Consider the following 15135-nt stretch of genomic DNA (forward strand, 5'->3'; position numbering starts at 1 on the left):
TCAAATCCGTTTCTTCTGATTCAGTCCTTACTAGAAATGATGCCAGCTGCTTTCCCTCTTTCACACATCAGTGTTGATATATATTATTTCTTATTTTAAAATGTGGGACCAAAATCCTTGAAAATTACCCCTGTGAAGGATAGATTTCACAAACAGAAGGCATGTGCTCTATTCTGTAACATACATGTAACAAGTTAAATGTGAAGTCACAGACCAATTTTGAAATAAGATAATCTGATCTTTTATATTAAATAATAACTTGATTGCTAGGTTTTTAAGAAAGTAGCAGATTTTACAGCAAAGTGCCTGCAGGCAAATTACGAGAAGTAGTTCAATATTTGTCTTTTAGAATATTTTTCTAATGCCAATTGGGGAAAACAGAATCCTCTGGTTGAGAGAATGAGTGTGTAGGAAACTGGGTATAAAAGTTACATTTTGAATTGTACATATTTTATTACAAATAGAATAGTAGTTTGCAAATAAAAATAAAAATAGGACAATGCTAGTACATGCCACCCATATTTAGCCCATCTTAGTATCAGAGATATATTTATTTAAATGTTTAAGTTTGTTTGACTGAAAGGAGTGTCAGGAAATAAAATTATTCAAATTTATATTTCTTTAAGTTATAAAGAAAAAGAAAGAGAAAGGCAAGAGCAAAGATTTCCGAAATCAGAGACAATCTTTTTACCTTCCTCTTTCTGCTACACATGAAGTGGCATTTCCTTAACCCCAGTTCTGCCCTCCAGCCACATTGAGCTGATCTGCAGTGAGAGGGTGTCAGGGAAAGGAAAGTAGAAGAGGCTGGCATTTTGTGTTCCACGAGTTCAGCACAGCCCTGCATGTTTGTGCATTGGAAGCAAATAAGGGAGGCATAATCTATAGTACTTAACTTTGCCTAACTATAGCAGGTAGCATATTTATTTTCTTGCTCAATAATTTCATCTTTAATGGCAGTGACCTGATCTTCCAACTGTCTCAGTTGATCAGCTTTTTCTTGTTTACTTAGATTCAAATCTCGGATCTTCTTTTCTAAATCTGAAAGAAGAAAATGAGAGAAATAACATATTTCCTGTTTGTTGGATTCCTCCTGAATTCTCATATCAACATAGGGATTCATGTATCTTTTAAAGATATATTTACTGTTGTAATTTGATTCAATGGAGAAACATCTATTTTCACCAGATTCTAAAAGTTTTCACACAGATCAGAGCTGACAAATTGATATTTTTTGTCTAGAAAATATTTGATATCTAAAGTCATTTATCATTGTGAGTTTGTATCTAGTTAGAATTCATGAGAAATGAAAAGCTATATGACAAGCCTTCATTGGATTTGGTGAAGTGCTGTATTTCCAAAGCTGTGTTCTTGGTATTTTAACCTCATCTTCTAACATGTGTTCTTCCCTTTAGGATCTCCCATTCAGTTAAAGGATGGACATTTTCATTTCTTCAATCTCCTCTGTTGATATTGAAGTCACTGGATAGTAAAAGCAAAGTGATATTTTTCTTGGCTTCACTCTTATCCATCTATCTATCTCTCCATCTATCCATCCAAAATGTATTCATTTATTCATTCTTCAACAAATATCTGGGAATTTTAATAAACCTTAATAAGGGGGCCATAGAGTAGTGGATGGAAAAGACATAGAGAACTGTAATTAAAAAACGATGTGGGGTGACCTTCAGAAAAGAAAGTCTGATCTTAGGTTGAAGTGGAACATCTCGAAGAAGGAAGGTGATTGTCCCACTTCACTTGGTCAGATCACACCTGAATACTGAGTTGAGAGGAAAGGACCAGCAGCTGAAGAAATTAAAAACTGACCTGAGAACAAATGCTGAATTAATTGGTGATGTTTCATATGAAGATAAGAAGAATCAGGGCATGTTGCTCTTTTCAAGTGTTTGTAGGGCCAGCTTAGAAAATCAGAGTAAATATGTTTTCTGTCATTTTGAAGAAATAGAATGATAACCAGCAGGTGAAAGCTCCCTGTCTGAATATAAAAAAGAACTTTCTGGGAGTCACAGATGTCCAAAGACTAAATGACTGCTGTAGAAGATGATGAGATTTCTGTTACTAGAAACTTTCAAATATAAGTCATTTGAAGTATAGGGATTGAAAAGGGGATTCAGCATTGGAAGTGTGTTTGGATCCCCTCCTTACCCCTCCCCCCAAGAAAAAAGACCCCTGTGTTCCTACCAGGTAAGCTACTGTGATAGTGCTGGTTACTTCTCATTTGTCCCAGATCCGTCCTCCACCCTGCTTTGTGTCCTGGAAAGCTAACCTCCACGGACGAAGTCACCTGAGCTCCCTTGCCCCCTGGCTTTCATTCACATTTGGCAGATGGGTGGTGCAGACAAGTGATGAGAGGGTGGGAAGGGTGAGTGGTCTCTGTCCCTGTTTAGCATCAGGCTTCTGGCAGTCATTACATCTCTCAGCTCCAGCTCCTGCCGGGTGGCCTCTGCTTTAAGGCCTTGATAACAATTCTTCCCCTTCAAGCACAGGGACGCTTAAGGTTCATCACCGCTGCTAGTCATCCAGGATCTCAACACCCCTAGATGGTTCCCTTCACTCTTGTGGTAGATTAAAAGTGTCATACATCTTTGTGTTTCCTCCCATCAAGAAATGGAATCACTTTACCACCTTACCCCCTACCCCAGGCCGGCTTTGCAACTTGCTTTGACCAATAGAAAGTGGCAGGAATGATGCTGCAGGAGCCTTGTAGCTTTTGCTGTCATTCTTGGGGGACCCTGTGACGAAAAGCAGCCTGGGATGAAGGCCCTGAAGAAAGAGGTCTGGCATCCCTGCCAAACGTGGCCCCCAGTTGGATTCAGCTGCTTGAATAACCCAGGTGAGCTCTGCAGAACTACCCAAGCAGCCCACAGAAGCATCAAAAATAATACACGGCTGTTTCAAATCATTAAAATTTGGGGTGGTTTTTTTTTTATGCAGTGAATGGATAACTGAGACAACTTGGTTTATAAATACATTATTCAGAATTCTATCCAAGTATAGTTTTTTGTTTTTTGCTGGACTTTAATTGACCCAACACTCAATGGAGAGAGTCCTAGATGCAGCTGAGACCCATTCTCCACTCTCTCAGCTCTGTGCTGCCAAAGATTCCTTACTAGGATTCCTTCGGCATCTCTTCCTAACAGACAAGAGAGAAACACAGTCCATGTGATTCAGCCCCTTTTCAAAAGCAAGAGTAGGGAAGACCAGTCAAATCGATGTTTTATCTTTCTATCATGTTGATTTGTGAAATCAGTCTTAAAGTGTGAAGAAAAAAAAGAAGTGGAATGCTTTATTTTATTTTTAATTTTTTTTTTGCATTACTTTAAACCTTTCTGAGAAGTTCCCTAATTTGTACTTCTCTTCCAACCTAATTTCAATCACTACAAAAATTTTAGTCAATGGGGATAAATGGAAATAATTTGGACCCTGATGTGAGGCATAAGACAGAAATAATCTCCCCATGTTTTGCTTCTATGTGTCTGGGAAAAACATGAACTGATTTTCATGATGTAGTTTTATGGAGTATAAGTTAAAAAGCATTCTCTGACTGTCTTACTGAATCTTTCCTGGCATTTCTTTTTAAAAATTATTAGAAAAATCCCAAATAATGAAACAAATTTTACTTGCATACTCACTACCTTAAAAAAAACAACTATGCAAAATTAAAAAGTAAAGGTTCCCTCCTCACCCATCCCTGCCAAGCCTCCCAGGAGATAACTAACGTGAACCATAGTTTGGTCTTCCTTTTCCCTGCCCATACGCACGTTGCATTTTCATGTCCTATAAGTGGTTGTGAATCCAAAAACTCATTTTATAACAAAGGAACATTTATAAGTGAGGAATTTGTTATTTTAACATTTTGAGATTTCCTTATATTCCAAATGAATATAATTAACTTAAAGTTTTGGGAGATAATATAGCCAAGAATAAAACCATACCACTTGTCATTTGATCTTTTCTTTGTGGATTAGAGGCAATGACATGATGATTGCCCAGAGAAATTACTATGAATTTTAATTTTGGGGAAAAGATCCTGATGAACTTTCTGGTTGTATGTATTCTGTACTTTATTTGATCAGAATTTCAATTTTGATCAAAATCCTTTTCCAGAATATGGTTCCTTTTAGGAACCTAGATGACTCATCACCCTAGACTCTAGATCATAGTGCCCCCCACAGAGTAATGTGCATAAGAGGAAAAATATGCAGCATAGTTTAGGACAGGGTCTTTTTTATCTTGGCACTACTGACATTTTGAGCAGGGTAATCATTGTGGGGGCTGCTGTATGCATTGAAAGATGTTTAACAGCTTCTTCGCCTCTACCCACTAGAGCCAGTAGCACTGCTGAGATGTGACAAGCAAAAATGTCTTCAGATTTAGCCAAATATCCCCTGGGCAGAGGAGAGGCAACGTAACCTCTGGGTTATGTCTAACCACTGGGTTAGGACAAAGCATTCAAAGTGGCCAAAGGTAAATTCAGTTTTTTTCTGATTAATGCAGAGCTGATGTTCCTTCTAGGTAAAACCAAGCAAAAGGTCTGTTACTCTGCAGGCCCCAGAGCACAAGGCTGGTTCCTACTTCTCTTTCCTCAGTTGATTCATATGTGGTTAAACTGGGTCAATGGCACATTCGAATTTAGTGTAAATTCTACCAGGAAAGTAGAGTGTTATGATGCCATTGTCAAATTGGTGGGGTGGGTAAAAAAAGAATAGATACCTGTTATTCTTCTCATCTTGTCCTCTGTATCTCCAGCCAACTTTTCTGCTTCATCTTTTAGCTGTTTCATTTTTCCTAAAGCTTCCTTTGTCAATCCTGTAGTGAATGTCTTATGTTGAAGAACAGCATATTGTTTTTTTAGCTCAACAAACTCCTGCAATAAAGTAACACTCCCATCACTAGAAAATATTTATGCAGCATGCACACATGTATGTTGATTCTCCTGCTACCATTATAAAAGGAAGATGGGGGAAACCATGATCCAGTCAATATGCTTGAATCTCTCATATTTCTAGTCGGGCTTTTATTTGCAAATTTATTTTCATAGGTTGATAAAGCTCAGCTTTAGTTAATTTTTAAAAAAGCGCAACCTCCTTGTTGCAGAATATCAATCATTATTCCATGATAAGGCAACTATTTATGAAGCACCATTTTTTTCCCTGTACTATGTTAAGGTGGGAGATACAAATGACCCAGTCCATGCCCTCGACAAATTTCTGGTTCAGTTGGGTCAAGAAGTTGCAGGTGCAAGATGAAGGTCAGAATGGATAAAGAATTAAAAACAGCAAGGATACATTACTTGGTTCACAGAAAGATTAAGGGGAAATCAAGTAGGAAGGAAGGTAGGAAAAGAAGTGTAAGGTTAGGTATGAAGATCTCCCTTGTGCCCATGTGAAACTGTTGCTTACCCAAGAAAAGTCATGTTCTTTAATCCTTATTCAGTATTGCTGGGTGGGATCTTTTTTATTGTTTCCATGGAGAAATGTGATCCAATATTGCTGGGTGGGATCTTGTTTATTGTTTCCATGGAGATGGGTGATACCTTTTGATTAGGTTTGACTAGGTGGTTTGATTAGGTGTCTATGGATATATGTCTCCACCCATTCAAGGTGGAGTTGCAACAAACCTAATCAAGTTGTAGCTCTTTAAGAGGGAACCATCGTGGAAAAAAACTTAAGTGCTGAGAGAGCCCACAGCCAGAGATTTTTGGAGATGCAAAAGAAAATGCCCCCCAGGGAAGCCTTATGAAATGAGATAAGAAAGCTAGCAGATGTTACCATGTGACAGAGGTGTTCTGGGCTCCTCACCAGCCTTTCTTGAATCAAAGTCTCTTTTCCTGGATGTCTTGGTTTGGATATTTTCATGACCTTAGAACTGTAAACTTACAATTTAATAAATTCTCCTTTTTAAAAAGCCATTCTGCTTCTGTATATTGCATTCTGGCAGCTTTAACAAACTACAACAGATTTTGGTACTGGAGAAGTGGGTTGCTGCTGCAGTTTGCAAATACCAAACATGTTGGAACAACTTTTTAAATGGATAAGGGGAAGATTCTGGAAAAATCATGAGGTGCTTGATAGAGAAGGCCTAGAATACTTTGAAGAGACTGTTGATAGAATGTGGACTTTGATAGAATGTGGACTCTAAAAATACTTTTGATAAGGTCTTAGACAGAAATGATGCATGTGTAATTGCAAACTGGAAGGAATGTGATCCTTGTTTTAAAGTGGCAGAAAATTTAAAAATTGACTGCTGATTTAGATGGAGGGCAGATTTTAAAAGCCATGAACTTGGATATTTAGCAGAATAGACTTCCAAATTAAATGTGGAAAGTGCAGCCTGGTTTCTCCTTGCAGCTTATAGTGAAAAGCGACAGGAAAGAGATAAGCTGAGAACTGAACTCCTGGATACAAAGAAATCAGAAGCTGATGGTCTGGAAAATTCTGGGTTTCCAGAAAGGGAGACCCCAGAGAATAGTGCCTCACATTAAATAGAGGATTTAACCAAACATGGAAGCAGTCAGCCATTACAGGACAAACGAGGATTTGAGATGGAGTTATCCAGAAAGGATTTGTGAAAAGTCCTTTTGTCTGATAGGCATGATCTCAGTATATTAGATAGAAAACCAACAAGAGTGTTATGGGATCTGTATAAATGGAACCACTTTCAATCTGGACTAAAAGGGATGGAAAAGGGACAAATTGAAGGAAAAATAACTTCAAAGCAGAATCATGGACGCTAAGTCTGAAGCCAAGAAACCTTGGGCCAGGAGAGTGGACCCACCCATGTACTTGGAGAGGATGAATTTGTCCCAAAGGCAGAGTGCAGGAGTTTCAGTGCCTCAGGCTGTGGAGAGGGTGGAACACATTCCGTGGGGATTGGGGAGAGCCTGGCTGGCACCACATTGTTCTGAGGGGGTTGTGAGTGTGCCCGGAGATGGCAGAGAGCCTGCCTGTTGCCCTGATGCTTGAAGAGGGTGAAGCCAAGAAAAAGATGGTCTCTCTAGTCCTTCAAGGTTGCAATCTGACCCCAGCATTTGGAGGGAGTCAGGCAGCTGCACAGGCCCTTGGAAAGGGTGGGACTGCTGCTTTCTAAGGCCTGGAGGATAAATGACTCTCAGACTTTGAAATCTAATGGAATTTGCCCTGCAGTTTCTCGAAACTGTTTGGAACAGGTTTCCCCTGTGTCCCTTCCAATTTCTCCCTATGGAAATGGAAACATTTATTCTATGACTGTCCCTCCTTTGTATGTTGGAAGCGGATAACTTATTTTGAATTTTACAGGTCCAGGAGGAGAATTTTACCTTAGAATAGACCATGTCTTTAACTGACCTTGATGTAATTTTGAACTGTTTCTTACTTTGTATTGTTACTGAAATGGTTTAAGGCTTTCTGATATTGTCATGGATGAATGTATTTTGCATATGGAAAGAACATATCTTTTTGAGGTCCAGAGGGTAGAATGTGCTGGTCTGAAACTGTTGTATACTCCAGAAAAGCCATGTTCTTTAATCCTCATTCAATATGGCTAGGTGGGAACTTTTTTATTGTTTCCATGAAGGTGTGATCCACCCAATTATGGGTGGTAACTTTTAATTAGGTGGTTTGATTAGGTTCCCATGGAGATGTGATCCACCCATTCAAGGTGGGATTGCTTATTGGAACCCTTTCAGAGGGAACCATTTTGGAAAAAGCTTTAGTGCTGACAAAGCCCTCATAGCCAGAGGTCTTTGGAGATACAAAAGGAAAATGCCCCCAGTGAAGCCTTATGTAAGGAGAAGAAAAAGCTAGCAGACATTGCCATGTGCCTTCCCAGCTGACAGAGGTGTTCTGGACCCATTGGTCTTTCTTGAATTAAGGTCTCTCTCACTGGCTGCCTCTATGGACATTTTCATGGCCTTAGAACTGTAAACTTACAACCTAATAAATTCCCCTTTTTAAAAGCCATTCTGCTTCTGGTATATTGCATTATAGCAGCTTTAACAAACTAAAATTTCCCCTGAAATTAGAAGAGTATCTTCAGGGTTAGCCTGTGTAGTCAACAACCTAGAAAGTCACAAAGATGGATAAAGCCCAGAGCCAGGAATGGGGATGGGCAGGAAGCACATTTCTCAACCTCTGTTTCATAATGTATGTTCTCAACCCTCAAGTTAGTGGAAAATTTACCCAGAACATTAGGAATTAAAAGTAAAAGAATGGACCAACTGTGAAAACACTACCAGTTTTACTTTTTTTTAAGATACTGCTATATTAATGAGACCAACCAAAGATTTCCTGCTAAGAAATTGAATTGATAGTTTCTCTCAGCAAACTAAATTACTGGGCCACTTTCCAAAACTGTTTAATTACCATATTCTGATTATTGTAAGTTGATCTACACTCTTTCACTAACTGTTTTCTCTATAGATTTTGTGATTTAATTTGAGTAAAGGGTAAATACATACAACAGAGATAAATGACAAATTTTGAAATTCAGCTAAATTTGGAAGTTGAGGAAAATTTTGATTTATGAACTATTTGATCAGGACAGCATAAAGAATACTAAGTTGGGTAGGTGGCAGTAGAAATGTTCAACCACAATTTGGCCAAGAGAAGTTCTTCCTTCTAGAGAGAAAGAGAGTCTTCCACTGAACAATAATGTTCATCTCCATTAGATTTCTTAAGGGCAAACACCATTAAGTCATGGACTGGTACTAAAGGAAATGCTGATAAATGGTAGAAAAATCTGGGCTTAATGGTTTGCCTAAATGTCAAATATTATCCTTCAAAGAAATACTTTAGTCTACTTGTAGTGGCAATGGTAGAACAAATGACCTTCTCAATGCCCCCAGCCTGGTGCTGGGCAGATTCAGCCTGAGCTTTTGCACTCATAGCTTGGTCTCGATTCCTTTGCAATTTGGTATGAAGCAGGGAAAATCCATCCTTCAGCTCTGACTGCTGCTTGGCTCGGTCCAGCTCCTTCTTAGTCTCATTGGCTTGACTCTCAGCCTGTTGTTGAAAAGGAAAAGTCTCTTTATGTAACAAGAAATAAATATAAACATAAATGATAAAGTAATCTCCCAGAAAATAAGCTAGGAGTAAAAGAGAAGAAAATAATGCATTTTATTTTTCTGTTCCAGATATTAAACACGTGATAATAAAATATTTTAGCTATATAAAAGGGTCTGAAAGATAATATGGTAAGTATCCATGTACCTCCAGCCAGTTTAAGAGTAACACTGACAGGACTGTCAAAGACCCCAGCTAACCGCTCCCATCATATTTCCTCCTTTTTCTCTAAAGTTAACCACTATCCTGAACCTAATATTTGTCACTCCCATGTAGTATTCCTGATGATATATAGTATTTTTTATTTTTTGACTTTATATAAATGTACTGTGTATTTTTGCAACTTGATTTTTTAGTTCAAAATTATGCTTGTGCAGATTATCTAAGTTAATTGTGATTTAATTCGAGTAAAGGGTAAATACATACAATAGAGATAAATGTCAAATTTTGAAATTCAGCTAAATTTGGAAGTTGAGGAAAATTTTGATTTATGAACTATTTGGCTAGGACAGCATAAAGAATACTAAGTTGGGTAGGTGGCAGTAGAAATGCTCAACCACAATTTGGCCAAGAGACGTTCTTCCTTCTTCTCTTAAACCATTAAGTCATGGACTGGTATTAAAGGAATGCTGATCAATGGTAGAAAAATCATTTTAAAGTTCATTTTTACCAGTGCATTAAAGCTTTCCATTTTTGAATACACAACAATTTATATTTCTGTTCTCCAATTGATACACATGGCTTGCAATTTTTTCTCCCTATAAACAAAAACGAACATCTTACACTTGCTTATTATTTCTAACTTTATTACTATGACTACACAACAGGCAGCAGTGGGTGGATTTGGCCAATGGGCTGTAGTTTGGTGACCCCTGTTCTGGAATATATGCATAGAAGGGGAAAGCCTGGGGACCCTCTTTTTTTCATTATAGTATTAATTCAACCTCTTAATATCCAATCCTTTCATTTCCTGGTGTACTACTCCTTGTTCTGTTGCCACTTTTCTTTTCAGCATACACGTAGTTGGATATGGAAAACATAAATGTAGTTGTTTTACATACCAACTACATATTAACTAGATGCAGTCCTGTTCTGCCAGACTTCCTCTCCTCTGGTCCATCACATGGATTAAATCGTGGCTTTGCTTCCCCAGAATTCTGGATGGAACATTTTCCTTTAGATAAAATATTCTTTCAATCTTAGGATAGTTGATGAGATTCATGCATATTTAGTTACAAAATCCTTGCAATTATTAACTCTTTATTTCTTTGATTTGTGAGCTTTTATAAAGTCTGTTCCTTTGTCTGGTAGTGAGTTGAATTGAATTGCCCAGAAATATATGCTCAAGTCCTAAATCTTAGTACCTCTGAATATGATCTTATTTGGAAATAGGGTCTTTGCAGATGTAATCAGATGAAATCATACTGTATTAGGATGGGCCCTAAATCCAATGACTGGTATTCTTATAAGAGAAAGGAGAGAGAGAATTGGACACAGAGAGACACAGGGGGAAAAGGCCATGTGAAGATGGAGGCAGAGACTAGAGTTATGTAGCTATAAGCCAAGGAACATCTGGGGCCATCAGAAACTAGAAGAGGCAAGAAAGGAATCTTCCCTAGAGTCTTCAGAGGGAGCATGGCCCTGCTGACATCTTCATTTCAGATTCTAGATTCCAGAATTGTGAGAAAATAAGTTTGTTTTAAGTCACCAAATTTGTGGTGACTCATCCTAGGAAATTAGAATGAACTCTAGCCTCAAATCTACCATTTATTTAGCTGTGTTACCTTGGGAAAGTCACATAACCTCCCTAAGTCTTAGTTTCATCATACATAAATTGGTAGTGGTATTTGCTCTATCCCCCAGGATTGGTAGACAATTAAATGAAATGATGTTGGGAAAGCTCCGTAGTACATTAATTAAATGTATGATACTACCAACAATTTTATTTTGTCCTCAAAATAATGTATCAGACAGGTAAGGCAAGCATGACACTGACATATATAAAAACTACTATGCTATCTTCATACTTAAAATCTATTTCAGGATAGTTCTAAGAAGATAATTACCTGCAGTATATTGTTTTCTATTTTTGCTATCTCAGCAGTCAGCTGCGTGATGGTAGAATTCGCCCGTCCTTGAGTGATTTGAACTAGCTGCAACTTGTTCAACATTTTGTCAAGATTTAATAGAACATTTGCTGTTTTCCTAAAGTAAGTGACATATCAGATTAGATAAATACAAAATCATTCATTTATTTCACCTTAGGGGTTCATTCAATTCAACCAAAAACCTTACTGACTCATTTATAAATTAAATTTGAATTACTTTTAAGTAAGTCAAAGTGCTGAAGTGTTTATTTTGAGAAACACGTGTATTTAAATGCCAGTAGAAACACACATATATAAGCACACCCAGTAGATAAGATTTTGCCGGATATGGAAATGAAGGGCACAGGTGTTGTTTCTTCTTAATTTATCATAAGCAGAGAGATTTGGGGGATATAACTAACACCTTTAAAAGTAAAAACTATCCTCAGCCAATTTCAGTTCCCTAGTTTCTAAAAATTTCAACAATATTCTCTATATCCTTATCGGAGTGGGCGTTGGGAGAATCAAGAATCCACAGAGAGAAAAGAGAGAACTAAAGGGGCTGCATTCTCAGGCTGTGTTTAGTTAGGTTTATTTAAGCTTCCTTGGCATTCCAGACACTCAGTGGCCCAGTCAGAGGTTAAAATCACAAGCATTCTAAGTGATACAGTCTATTTTAGAGAGACAAACTCACCTCAAGTCAACATTCACCAGATACTTAGATTTATGGGTTCAAAACCACCTTTGGAAGAAGTGTACTGAATGAATGAAAAATCAAATTGTCTTTGCAGAGGCATAATTCGAAATGTTTAAGCCCAGTGTAATATTACCTAAATTGAAAAGCACACCCTTCCTCACCCAACCCATTCTCTCCTACCAGTGGTAATATCTTTTTCCACTTCTAAGCTTCTTCCCTTCCAAGCACTGTGGGGTTCCAGAAGCCATCCCGCCTCACAACACCCCCATTTCTGCGTTACTCCTTGGGCAGTAGTATTCATTACTTCCATTTCCCCACAGTTATATATTTTATTACTGTTTTTTTAAAGTATTTCTCATTATAGTAAATTTATAAAGAACCAAGAATAGGTAAATAAGAAGAGGAAAAAGTCACTAATATTCCCACTGCCTGCTAAGATACTGGTGTACTAGTCAGGGTTCACTAAGGAAACAGAACCCACAGGATATACCTATAAATATTACAAGACTTTCATAAGAACTGTCCTACATGACTGTGAGGATAGGCAAATCCAAATTCCATATGGCAAGCAGCAAGCTGGGAACACACCAGTGAAGGTTTTTCATGAATTCTCTAGGAGAAGCCTGAAGTAGAGATGGAAATTCTCTCTTCAGACTACTGAAGTCATCACTTCTGCTTTTAAAGCCTTCCACTGATTATGAGATTTCTCTTATTGAAGGCAATCTCCTCAGTTGATTGTAGATATAATGAGCCACAGATGCAACAGACTTACTGATGATTTAAGTTCACAAAATATCCTCACAGAAACAATCAGGCCAGTGCTTGCATGACCAAATAAATGGGCACCATAAACTGACCAAGTTGACACATGAACTTAACCATCATAGTTAGCACATTGTTAGTATATGGCATATATTGGCATTTGTTGGTGTAGAGGTAACTGACCACTGGAGTTTATTCAGAGTCTAAGAACACAAGAGGCAAGCAAAACTGTATCCTACCTTCCAATTGCCCAGCTTCCTGAGGCACCTCCAAAGGCAGCTTAGCTCTCAGTATGGCACTGAACTATTGGAAGGTAATTTCATTTGAATGTTATAGCTCCCTAGGCAAGTATTCTTCAGATGGTCCTTTAGTAGATGATATGTTAGAGCAAGATAAGAATATTAATATCATACTTACTCAGCTAATGTTGCCTTCACCAAAAGTTTTTGACTTCCAACTGCTATTTTATTTAGCCTGTTTTCATCTGTCCTGTAGTCCTCACAGAGTTGCTTAAGTTTCCTTATTTCGTCAAGTTCTTGAGTTAGATTTTGTGAAGTTATTGGTAGGTGGATGTCAAGAACGCGGTTTGCAAGCTTTTCTATGTCCTCCGGAGGTATGTTTTCCTCTTAAAATAGAAGGTAGGTTTAAGGAAATCATGTCTTCTTATTAAACACTATTATCTCATAAATATAACCACAACAAATTCAAAGTTGAATGAATTTGCGTTTGATTATGTATCCCTACAACGCAGGTATTAGATTGTACATACCCCTTAGACTCTTCCTTTTCAACAACCTCTTCTATCTAAAAGAAACACTGCTTGTTTAGTGCTGAACACTTGCTGAATAAATGTTTGTTAGAAAATGAAAAATAAAGATTTTGAATAATGTGCATGTTCTACAAAAGCGTCCTCCCAAGATTTATTATTATAAGTACACACTCAAAAGCAATTAGAACATTGAGATGGCTGTTATTAAAATTTCAACACATTGAATGAGACAGTGGGGAGGCACTACTTTTGAAGTCAACAAAACTCGATTCTAATCTTCCATGACATTAAAAAAGGCTCACAACTTTGCTCATCTATATAACTGAATAACTATATCTGAGGCTACTAACTCAAAGGCCTGTTTTGAGAACAAAATGAGATAATACAGAGAAAAGTATGAATAATTGAAATATGAATGAAGTATTATAGAGAAACCTTTAAACACATCTATGCCCTACTTTTTGAAAAAATAAAATTGGCCCCTTTTCAAAAGTGAAGCTGAAGAAGAGCTGTTAGTATTTAGCTTCTAACTGCGTACCCACTATGCACAATGCTAAGACCTGTGGGGGAAGTTGGGGTGGATCAAACATGGATTTTATCCTCAAGAGGTTTACTGTTAAATCAGGAAATAAGTTATTGTATACAAATACTGGTAACATAAGAACAAAAGTAGGGTGCCTGGGTGGTTCAGTGGTAGAATGCTTGTCGTCCATGCAGGAGATCTGTGCTTAATTCCTGGCCATGCACACCCCCACCCCCCAAAAAAGGAGGAGTTATAACAGAGAAGATAGGATTTAACAAATGAGTAAGACTGCCAGATCATTATATTGCTATTTCTTTTAGTCTCAATGTCTTGGAGCAGATAGAAGGAAAGACCTAAAATTATGCAACAGTAACCCATACCAAACTCTGAAATCTGTCCTATCACTATTTGTTATGATGTACTTTGAAATTTAGTCTTTTCTGTTAGATTTCATAATAAAAACTGTTAAAAAAAAAAAAAAAGAAGTGGTAGATATAAGATGAAATACCATGGGATTCAAAGGCATTCTAAGCTGAGGGAAAGGTAAAAAAAAAAAAAAAAAAGCTCAGGGTCCAAGAAACAAGCATGGATCACTCATGGCTGGAGCGTGGTGTTTGTCAATTGGAAGAGCAGGAGTTTGGAAAGCCTGGGAGTAGATCACACATGTCCGTAAATGTGAGGCTAAGAAACAGATTTCATTCAGGAACCATGGAAGGTTTTTAGCTGTTGAGTGAAATGACATGGGTATATGGCTTTTCAGTAGTCATATTTTGCTTTAGCTATTTTATTTAATATAATACTAATCTTTCACTTTCTATAGTGTTTTTGGAAAAAAATGTGATTAGAGTTTTGTGAATAAATTATAACCTTACTTAAAATAGACTCAAGAAGTTGGCTATAAAGAAATAGTAACTCTGTTAAAAAAATTCTAATAAAAGTGAATTTAATTTAATTGTTTATTCATTGCATCAGACATTTATTATGAGATTATAAATTCAAAGTTTTATATATGGGACTTTCAGGAGAAGTGGCACATAACTTTGTCAATAAGGAACTGAAATCACAAAGAAGATTCTAAGGTCAAAACGTTATAGTTGTTTTTGAAGGACAGCCAAATAGTGTGGGTGTCATACAATTTAATGGCAATTTTATTTGGGCTTTATAGCTGGTAAAAGAGGAGAAGCAATGGGTGGGGGAAGGGATCTGCAAGGCAGGAAAGCTTCCTATGACCAACGGTC

At 37.4% G+C, this 15135-nt stretch overlaps 1 protein-coding gene across 3 annotated transcripts in view; it reads right to left on the reverse strand.

Annotated features, from left to right (window-relative positions):
- Window positions 1-428: 428 nt before the first annotated feature.
- Window positions 429-15135, reverse strand: part of LAMB4 (laminin subunit beta 4) — a 151018-nt gene continuing 136311 nt past the window's right edge. For all 3 annotated transcript variants that reach the window (XM_077166424.1, XM_077166516.1, XM_077166603.1), the window contains 5 exons: window positions 13023-13230; window positions 11126-11264; window positions 8826-8999; window positions 4732-4885; window positions 429-1038 (listed from right to left, as the gene is read on the reverse strand). In XM_077166424.1, the coding sequence (XP_077022539.1) occupies window positions 899-1038; window positions 4732-4885; window positions 8826-8999; window positions 11126-11264; window positions 13023-13230 (815 nt within the window). In that variant the 3' untranslated portion in view covers window positions 429-898. The remainder of the gene's footprint in view (window positions 1039-4731; window positions 4886-8825; window positions 9000-11125; window positions 11265-13022; window positions 13231-15135) is intronic.

The sequence above is a fragment of the Tamandua tetradactyla genome, chromosome 1 (genome assembly GCF_023851605.1).
Source record: "Tamandua tetradactyla isolate mTamTet1 chromosome 1, mTamTet1.pri, whole genome shotgun sequence".
NCBI lineage: Eukaryota > Metazoa > Chordata > Mammalia > Pilosa > Myrmecophagidae > Tamandua > Tamandua tetradactyla.